Here is a 10,174-nt window from a genome sequence, read left to right as displayed (position 1 = left end):
ACACACGTGTGTGCATGTGTCACGTGTTCAGACATGCTTCCTCTCGTGCCCAGCCCCCTCCTTGCTGGAATGCTGCCGCTCCAGTTCTCTCTGCACCCCTCAGCCACAGCGTGTGTCCATCGCTGCTGAGTCCACCGTCCCATCCCTGAGCTGGGGTGACCTGGATCCTGGGGAGGGTTCCCTGGACACCAGCCAGCCAGCAATGGAGGGGCCTTGCATCCCACAGGGGGGAGCTTCATCACCCTGGAGCTGGGAAATCCTGGGCTCAGGAGTGGGGGTCCCCACAGCTCTAGCTAACCCCACCCCACGCAGTGCTAAGCCCCAAGGGAAGGGGCCTTACGCTGCAGTGAGACCACGAGCTGCAGCTCTGGCACGCAGGGATCTGGCTGCCCCACGCTGCTGGCTCATCTCCACCGGGCAGGCGCTGCCGGGGTCCCTCCCTGCCCCCCAACAGGGGGCTTGGCTCACCCCGGGCTGCTCCAGCTTGTGGGACTTTCTGGTCTCGCCTCTAGTTACATTAACCCACTTGGCCACCAGGTGTCAGAGACGCTTCACAGCTGACGTGCAGAAACTGTGTGTGTGTGTGTGTGTGTGTGTGTGTGTGTGTGTGTGTGTGTGTGTGTGTGTGTGTGTGTGTTCACTTGCAAGTTGCTGGATGGTTTCAAGGGCATCGTTGGATTCCATTTGCCAGGACTCCTGGGTTCTCTCCCTGGCTCTGGGAGGGGAGTGGGGATGGGTTAGAGCAGGGGGGGCTGGGAGCCAGGATTCCTGGGTTCTCTCCCTGGCTCTGGGAGGGGAGTGGGGGCTGGTGGGTTAGAGCATGGGGGTCTGGGAGCCAGGACTCCTGGGTTCTCTCCCTACTCTGGGAGGGGAGTGGAGGCTGGTGGGTGAGTGGGCGGAGGCCTGGGAGCCAGGACTCCTGGGTTCTGTCCCCAGCTCTGGGAGGGGAGTGGGGTCTGGTGGGTTGGCAGGGGGCTGGTGGTGGGGGAAGGGGACTGGGAGCCAGGACTCCTGGGGTTTTCTATACCTGGCTGCGCCACTAACTTGCGGCATAATCTTGGTGCGAGATCCTTCTGTGCCCCCTGCCTCAGTTTCCCCTAAATACAGTGCTGATCATGATGCTGCCAGGCCACTGGGAGGCTTCCTGCCCAAAGTGCTGTGAGGCCTTGGGATGGGAAGGGCAAAGGGAGGCCTAAGGTCTCTTGGGAATTCTAGTGACACAACCAGCTTCAGTGCGTGACCAGTGCTGAGTGCCCCGAAGCCGGCCCTGCACAGACTCTGTGCCCACACGGACAGGAGCTGTCTCCGGAGCGAGATGCTCACACACACATTAGACCTGTGATTCCAACCCCATTGGTGGGGCTTCTGTGGCATAATCGGGGGCATGGCAGGGGAGCTCACCCGCCCCAGCAAAGAGGCCAAGCTCTCTGCTAAATCCATGGAATTTCTTCAAATCTGCCCTACGACGTGGTGTCTCCGACTGCCTCTGGGCTGCCCCCTCAGTGCTGGGATCTAAACGCCGCCTGTCTCCAGAGCCTCAGGCTGCTCTGCTTAGCTTGCACTTTAATGTTCTCAGGAGGTTTTGACGCTGTCTCTGAAATAGCAACAGCCACGACTGTCCCATCGGGAAGGTGGCTCTGGGGCAGGACGGGGGAGTGCTGTCAGGTGCAAAGTCTGGGGTCCCACGGAAACCTGGGTGGCTGTGGGTCGCAGTTTGGTGAGCGAGGGGGCCGGTGTGGGTAAGTCGCTGCTCCCCAAAGCTGGGTGCTCACAGCCTCTCCACATAGAAGGACTTCCCACCGTGGTTCAGCTCGCGCTGGAACTGCAGGTGCTCGCAGTGCAGAAGGTAGCGCAGGGCCTCGCGCCGGACCTGGCAGGGAGGCCAAGAGCTGTGTGAGAAGCCAGGACCCCTCTGCCCTTCCCTGGCATCTTGCTGGTCCCATTGCCTGCTGCAGGGCTGGATGGAAACCAGCCCACTCCCCCCTGCCCCCCAGCAGGAAGGGGACTTGCCCAGTGCCCCCCACCACGTGGGCAGCAGCTGAGCCTGCCGTGGGGAGAGCTGTGGGCTGGGCCTGACCCTCCCCTCGCACTGCACCTCTCCTGACGCCACTGGAGGGAACTGGGACTCGGTGGGATGGGCAGATCTGCAAAGGCAGCAGGGTGAGCACAGCAGGTTCCCTGAGGCATTTCCCCCTGTGACTTGGTTGGGCCGTATCCCTCCAAATGAAACACTCCCCGCCCCCTCGCCCCGATCCCGCTGTCCCTCACCCACGAGGAGCCAACTCCTGCCCTGCTGAGGCCAGAGGCTTGTGGTGCAAAGGGGGACCGGATCGAGCTGACAGCGGCGATGCCCAGGGTGGTGATCTCCCCTGACATCCCCTGCCCCGTTCTCACTGCACAAAGCGGGTGTGAAAGGTGCCCAGCCTGGAACCCCGCTACCAGCACAAGCCTCTCCAGCCACGCTGCTGGGGGGCCCTGCTCCTCCAGGGTCAGCGCCCCTCTGGTCCCCCCAGCCTTACCATCAGCAGGGCCTTGTTCGTGAAGCTCAGCTCCTCTGCGATGCCGGCCCGCAGGTTCTGGCAGCCCCTCACCACCCTCTTCTCCTCTTGCTTCTCCCTCTGCACACAGAGGACTCGGCCCCACTCCCAGCTGGGGGGACGAGAGGCCGGGGGAGGGGAGCACTGAGCCAGGGCAGCCTTTGCAGCTCTCCCTGGCACAGAGGGGAGTGAGTTACATGGAAATGCAGAATGAGGCCGAAGGGGACAGAACCAAATGCCTCACACCTGGGCTGAGTTTTACCCCATTGCCTGAGTCAGCACCGGAGTCAGTGGAACCTCCCTGCCGCCTCCCCCGCCCCTGCAGGGCCCTCAAGCTGCCAGTCAAAAAGCATTTGACACTTTCACTTTTGTTTCCTAGTGTTCAGGTTCCTGGGCTCTGAACGGTTGCTTAGTCCCCTGACGTGGGAGACTGTGTGCCTCAGTTTCCCTTCCCACCTCGTCTTGTCTGTTTAGAGCACATGGTCCTTGGCGCAGGGACTGTCTCTCGCTCTGTGTCTAGGCAGCTCCCAGCACAACAGCCCCCCCGCCGCCACCCCGCCAGCGACTGCTGGGCTCTAGCACACCCACAGCCTGGGCTTGGGGGTCCTCTCACATCTGGGGTTAGTGAAAGATGCAACTGAGGAGAAAAGGGGCATTTACTCTGGGCCGTGCGAAGCGGGTGAAAGCCGGGGGGTGTGTGTGCACCGGTGGGAAGGACAGGCCAGGAAGCGGGCGACTGGGGCCAGCTTAGCTGACTGTGCTGACCCCAAAGGGGTCTCCAGGGTTGGCAGTGAAACAAGCCCTAGTGCCTGCAGCTCCCGCGATGGTCGCACTGTGCTTGGGGGATAAACGTCCAAATAACCAGGGACGGTTCTCCAGGCACCCGGCTCCTGTGCCCCAGCAGTGCTGCCTGCAGCCACTGAACCTCCTTGCTGACATCCATGGGCAGGACCAGGATCCGGCCCCAAGCCGAGGACGGAGGGGAGCTTTGTCTGGCGTTGGGCCCCTGGCTAGAGCCACATGAGCAGCTCCCCTGATCTGAATGGAGCTGGGGGCGGATGTCAGGGGCCATCAATAGGGGCCCTTAGCAGCCATCACTTCCAGCAGCCTCCCGCCCTCGCTGGCTTCTCCTCCAGGCCCCGGGATCCTAGGGAGGGGCCAATTGCTCCGCTTTAGGGAGAGGGGACGGCCCTGGGCTGCACTCAGGGAACATGTGGAGTTTAAAGGGAGCAGTTTGTGGGGTGTGACCCCAGGGGGTGTGGAGGAACATGCGGGGGCAGAGGGTGGGGGCGCGAGCAGCAACACCAGTCCCGAGCCAGAGGGAGGGCTTGGGAGAGCGGCTTGGGCACGTGGGTGGGGGGACTGGCCCCATGCCGTTGGGTGGCAATGGGGGCCCACTTTGGGGAAGGACAGATGTCCTTGGGCTGGCCCCATGTGGTGTCCTATTTTCCTTTGGGAAAATATGGTCCCCTTACCCTCGTGGTTCCCTCTGTCAGTAGCTCCCTGCCGCCCCCCAGCGCGCTGCTGCTGGACATGCTGGGAGTCATTATTCCACAGAGAAGAGGCTTTAATCACAGTAACGAGGAGCTAGAAACCTCCCTCCACAAACCCATTTACCTTTTAACCAGGTTCTCGTAGGCAGCCTCCTTCTTCACCAGCTGCAACCAGAAGGGTACCTTTAGCCTGGGGCCCAGCCTCTCCCCAGACTGTGTTGCTACCCTGAACTAGCAGCTGGGTGGGAGGAGGCAAAATCACCAAGCCCTAGCAAGGGAAAGTGATTGGGTCAAAGGGCCTCCCCTTTCGGGTGGCGAGGGGGTGACAGCTCCTAGCACTTGGCACCCTGAACGGTCCTAAAGTGCTTTGTACAGCGGTATATGAAATAGGAGAGTGAGGAGTCCCAGCACTACCATGCAGCCACCTCTGCAGTGCAACTTGGCAGCTGGCTAGCAGGGCACATCCTCACTGCACAGTCGTTTAGGGCAGAATGCGAATACTCACGCTGGGGCTCGCTAGGTTGCTGGGCTTGATGCCCCGAGTCTTACAAGTGCCACAGTTTTAAGATCCATGTGCAGTCAGGACCTGTGTGTTATAATGCCCTCCAGCTGCCGGAAGCCCTCAGCGGCTGGACAACAAAGCCGGGCCCAGGAACAGAGACCTCCAGGGCAGGCAGCAGGAGGTGACAGGCAGAGGGGGCGAGTGAGCCTTCAGCGTCTCTCTGTGGGGATGTTGCCCCGGGGGGTAGGGCAGGGAAAGCGGGGCCTGACTGGGGAGCTCTGCTGGGGGCGCTGTCCCCTCCCTTAACACCCAGGGAGGGCAGGGTTTGGCCCGGGGACACCCCAGGACGGGGAGAGGGGGTGCTGATTGGATGCCTGCTGTCAGGCCAGGTGTAGCATTAAGAGACTGGGGCTGTGGCCGTGGACAGAATCCAGCCCTGTGATGCAGTCGGGACTGTCTGTGGGGGGGATGGGAGAGCAGGGGGTGACTTTAGGCGAGGGACAGGTGCTCAGCCTGTAACCTGAGCCAGGTGGGGGGGAGGGGGTCAGCACCTTTGCCCGGGAAGCTGGACAGAGGAAGGGGCCGGCTGGAGGTGGTTAGTTTCAGTTTCTGTTTTGGGCTGGATGGTGGGAATTCAGGGAATCCTAAGCTGGGATCCAAGCACCCTGAAAGCCCAGAAGGACTCGAGGGAGGGGTCCTGACTGTGCCTGCAAGCTCTGCTGTATCCTGCATTCCTGTTGTCCAATAAACCTTCTGTGTTACTGGCTGGACGAGAGTCACTGTGGGTCCCAGGAAGAGGGGTGCAGGGCCGGACTCCCCCACACTCCGTGACAAGCCCTAAGGAATGAGATGGGACGCCAGCCTCTCCCCACGTCTAGGGCATTGATGAGACCCGCCCCCCCATGCAGCTGGGAGCTGCTCAGCCCCACGGGCTGGTGCCAACGACGGGGCCCATGGGGCATGGCGAGGCCCAATTCAGGCTTCACAGGCAACCCCACAGGCTCCATTCCCCTCTGTTTTATGTGCTCAGGGGCTGCCCTCCTGCCTACCCCCCCAGGCCCTGGCTCCAGCCCTGCCCCCCATCCCTACACCCTGCCCGCCCCCCCAGGCCCTGGCTCCAGCCCTGCCCCCCATCCCTACACCCTGCCCGCCCCCCCAGGCCCTGGCTCCAGCCCTGCCCCCCATCCCTACACCCTGCCCGCCCCCCCAGGCCCTGGCTCCAGCCCTGCCCCCATCCCTACACCCTGCCCGCCCCCTCCAGGCCCTGGCTCCAGCCCTGCCCGTTGCCCCGCTCCACGCCCTACCTCCTCCTCTCTCAGGAGCTGCTGGCGCGAGGGGGCATTGCTGCTCTTGCCCAGCTTTTCCCTGCCAGGTGCCATTGTCACGGGGCGGGTGCTGGGCTCTGGGGCAGCTGCCGTCCTGTTACCGTTTGGCTCCCTGGTCACCATGGCAGCAGCACACGCTTTAGAACCGTGAGACAACGCCGGGGGGGGGAGCCGTGTTGCCCGGAGTAGGCAGAGCCCAGTTGTCGCCCCGTGGCTGGGGCCTGGGTGCTCACCGGTGCCCAGGCTCCCCAATCCAAGGAGCTGCAGGAGACCCCTGCTCCATTAAAGGGTGAGGACAGTTTAATGAGCCCCATGTGTTTGTTCCCGTCACTTCCAATCGCCCCCTGCCCTGGAACCGTCCCTCCTACTGCTGTTCTAGACTTGATTTTAACAAATAGGGAGGAACTCCTTGAGAATTTGAAAGTAGAAGGAAGCCTGGGTGAAAGTGATCATGAAATCATAGAATTTGCAATTCTAAGGAAGGGTAGAAGGGAGTACAGCAGAATAGAGACAATGGATTTCAGGAAGGCGGATTTTGGTGAGCTCAGAGAGCTGATAGGTAAGGTCCATGGGAATCAAGACTGAGGGGAAAAACAACTGAGGAGAGTTGGCAGTTTTTCAAAGGGACACTATTAAGGGCCCAAAAGCAAGCTATTCCGATGGTTAGGAAAGATAGAAAATGTGGCAAAAGACCACCTTGGCTTAACCACGAGATCTTGCGTGACCTACAAAATAAAAAGGTGTCATATAAAAAATGGAAACTAGGTCAGATTACAAAGGACGAATATAGGCAAATAACACAAGAATGCAGAGGCAAGATTAGAAAGGCAAAGGCACAAAATGAGCTCAAACTAGCTATGGGAATAAAGGGAAACAAGAAGACTTTTTATCAATACATTAGAAGCAAGAGGAAGACCAAGGACAGGGTAGGCCCACTGCTCAGTGAGGAGGGGGAAACAGTAACCGGAGACTTGGAAATGGCAGAGATGCTTAATGACTTCTTTGTTTCGGTCTTCACTGAGAAGTCTGAAGGAATGTCTAGTATAGTGAATGCTTACGGGAAGAGGGTAGGTTTAGAAGAGAAAATAAAAAAAGAGCAAGTAAAAAATCACTTAGAAAAGTTAGATGCCTGCAAGTCACCAGGGCCCGATGAAATGCATCCTAGAATACTCAAGGAGTTAATAGAGGAGGTATCTGAGCCTCTAGCTATTATCTTTGGGAAATCATGGGAGACGGGGGAGATTCCAGAAGACTGGAAGGGAGCAAATATAGTGCCCATCTATAAAAAGGGAAATAAAAACAACCCAGGAAACTACAGACCAGTTAGTTTAACTTCTGTGCCAGGGAAGATAATGGAGCAAGTAATTAAAGAAATCATCTGCAAACACTTGGAAGGTGGTAAGGTGAAAGGGAATAGCCAGCATGGATTTGTAAAGAACAAATCGTGTCAAACTAATCTGATAGCTTTCTTTGATAGGATAACAAGCCTTGTGGATAAGGGAGAAGCGGTGGATGTGATATACCTAGACTTTAGTAAGGCATTTGATACGGTCTCGCATGATATTCTTATAGATAAACTAGGAAAGTACAATTTAGATGGGGCTACTATAAGGTAGGTGCATAACTGGCTGGATAACTGTACTCAGAGAGTAGTTATTAATGGCTCCCAATCCTGCTGGAAAGGTATAACAAGTGGGGTTCCGCAGGGGTTTGTTTTGGGACCGGCTCTGTTCAATATCTTCATCAACGATTTAGATGTTGGCATAGAAAGTACGCTTGTTAAGTTTGTGGACGATACCAAACTGGGAGGGATTGCAACTGCTTTGGAGGACAAGGTCAAAATTCAAAATGATCTGGACAAATTGGAGAAATGGTCTGAGGTAAACAGGATGAAGTTCAATAAAGATAAATGCAAAGTGCTCCACTTAGGAAGGAACAATCAGTTTCACACATACAGAATGGGAAGAGACTGTCTAGGAAGGAGTATGGCAGAAAGAGATCTAGGGGTCATAGTGGACCACAAGCTTCATATGAGTCAACGGTGTGATACTGTTGCAAAAAAAGCAAACGTGATTCTGGGATGCATTAACAGGTGTGTTGTAAACAAGACACGAGAAGTCATTCTTCCGCTTTACTCTGCGCTGGTTAGGCCTCAACTGGAGTATTGTGTCCAGTTCTGGGCACTGCATTTCAAGAAAGATGTGGAGAAATTGGAGAGGGTCCAGAGAAGAGCAACAAGAATGATTAAAGGTCTTGAGAACATGACCTATGAAGGAAGGCTGAAGGAATTGGGTTTGTTTAGTTTGGAAAAGAGAAGACTGAGAGGGGACATGATAGCAGTTTTCAGGTATCTAAAAGGGTGTCATCAGGAGGAGGGAGAAAACTTGTTCACCTTAGCCTCTAATGATAGAACAAGAAGTAATGGGCTTAAACTGCAGCAAGGGAGATTTAGGTTGGACATTAGGAAAAAGTTCCTAACTGTCAGGGTTGTTAAATGCTGGAATAGATTGCCTAGGGAGGTTGTGGAATCTCCATCTCTGGAGATATTTAAGAGTAGGTTAGATAAATGTCTATTAGGGATGGTCTAGACAGTATTTGGTCCTGCCATGAGGGCAGGGGACTGGACTCGATGACCTCTCGAGGTCCCTTCCAGTCCTAGAGTCTATGAAGGCAAGGGACAAATCCTGCTGCCTTTGGCCCGGGAGCTTCACCCACGAGCCGGATCCTGTGAACAGGGCAGGGTAGCACTCCCTTTGCCAGGGAGCCCCCCCATGCAATCACAAAGGAAATGTTGCTAGCAGAGCAGGGGTGCAGGCCCCACGCGCCGTGCGATGCACACACCGACCGTACAAAGCCACTCCCTGCCCATTGGCCAAGGCACGGGGTGTCTCCAATGCCCAGGCTCTGGGTGCCCATTCAGGCAGCCTCAGTAGCTGACACTTGGTAACTGTGAGCCCCATCTCGAACAGGGGCAGCAAACAGCCCTGAGCCATCCACACTTGGCCAGACTGAAGGGCTGATGGCAGCTGGCAAAGAACCCAGAGACTGCACCCGACTGGCATGAAGCGACAGTGTGTGGCTGCCACCTTCCTCTGCAATGGACATGCCAACTCCAGAGCCTTTGGGTCCCAGCATGCCACGCTCCATCTCGTCAGCCGGTGCAGGGCCTGCGCTCTCCAAGCGTGAGGATGGTACGAGGCAGGGCCCTTGTTTGGCCAGTGTGGCCAGCTGAGTCACAGGTGCCTGCATACGCCCTGCGACCGAGAATTTCTTCCAGGCCCCCCAGTTTGCATGAGGTGTGAGTATGGGCGTGCCCAGGAGCTAACTCAACACTGGCCACCCCTAACCCCCGTGCTCTCCCTTTGCCATACACACTTCAGCATCAGCCCGGGAAATATATTAAAATTCCCGTTTCCAGTTCATAGGCCTGTACCCAACACTCTTCTCCCTTGGTGGGAGCAGTGCTGCCCATCCCCACCATGGCAGCAGGCAGGGCGAAGAGCGGGAAATACAGCTGAGGGGCATTGGGCTAAAGGCACTCAGCTCTCGCGGAAGGGAACAGTGGAAGGGCCCTGCCGCACTAGGGACACTCCCATGAGCCCGTAGTGCAAGGCAGAGGCACCATGTCGGGGGGAATCCCAGGGGCACAGTGGGTGGGCCAAGGGCATGTAATGATTACCCCTCCCCACACACACCCATCAATCCAGCCCCTTGTGGAGACTGTCCCTCCTCCGGGACACATGTGCCATCTAGTGCTGCTGCTTTACATGCCAGGATCTCCAAGTGCTTTTCCCAGCTGTTAATGCTGCATCCTCATATCCCTGCAGGGCAGGGCCCAGGGACTTCACACACCTACCCCCAACCCACCTACAAAACTGAACTGTTCTTCCTAGGAGGCAGCCCCCACCCTCCTGCCCTGAGAGCCCATGCAGGAATGACCCCACCCCAACTGGTGCTGAGACGGGGAAAGCAAGCCAAAGGTCTGCCTTTTCATCCCAACTCTGCAGGGAGAGTGGTGGGTCACCTCCTCTGCTCCCCAAATGTAAAGCAAGGAGCTGCCCCCCCCTTTCTCCCAGGGAGGTGGAGACAGAGAAAGGAGCATGCGATGCAGTGAGAATCCCAGTGCCTGCCGGTAGCGCTGTGTAACCCCCCTGTAGCCAGCCCAAGTGGAGGGGGCGTTGTGCAGAGCCCTTCGCCAGGGAAGGGCCCACGTTCCTGGCAAGGGCAGGGGAGCTGGAGAAGAAGCAGGCAGGCAGCAGAGCCTTGAGGGCTCCCGGCTGTTCTTGGCCAGGTGATGCAGGAGGCTGCTCAGTGCAG

The 10,174-nt window shown here is 57.6% G+C and overlaps 1 protein-coding gene across 1 annotated transcript; it reads right to left on the bottom strand.

Moving 5' to 3' along the window:
- Window positions 1-973: 973 nt before the first annotated feature.
- Window positions 974-6,026, bottom strand: C24H1orf189 (chromosome 24 C1orf189 homolog). Its single transcript, XM_030542116.1, has 4 exons — window positions 5,837-6,026; window positions 4,155-4,195; window positions 2,520-2,649; window positions 974-1,870 (listed from the first exon to the last, which is right to left on the bottom strand). Exons 1-4 carry the CDS (start codon window positions 5,978-5,980, stop codon window positions 1,769-1,771), a joined length of 417 nt encoding a protein of 138 aa, XP_030397976.1. The 5' UTR covers window positions 5,981-6,026; the 3' UTR covers window positions 974-1,768.
- Window positions 6,027-10,174: the final 4,148 nt, after the last annotated feature.

Source organism: Gopherus evgoodei, chromosome 24, assembly GCF_007399415.2.
Source record: "Gopherus evgoodei ecotype Sinaloan lineage chromosome 24, rGopEvg1_v1.p, whole genome shotgun sequence".
NCBI lineage: Eukaryota > Metazoa > Chordata > Testudines > Testudinidae > Gopherus > Gopherus evgoodei.
Note: the sequence above shows the minus strand (reverse complement) of the source record. Positions and strands in the feature narration are given on the sequence as shown.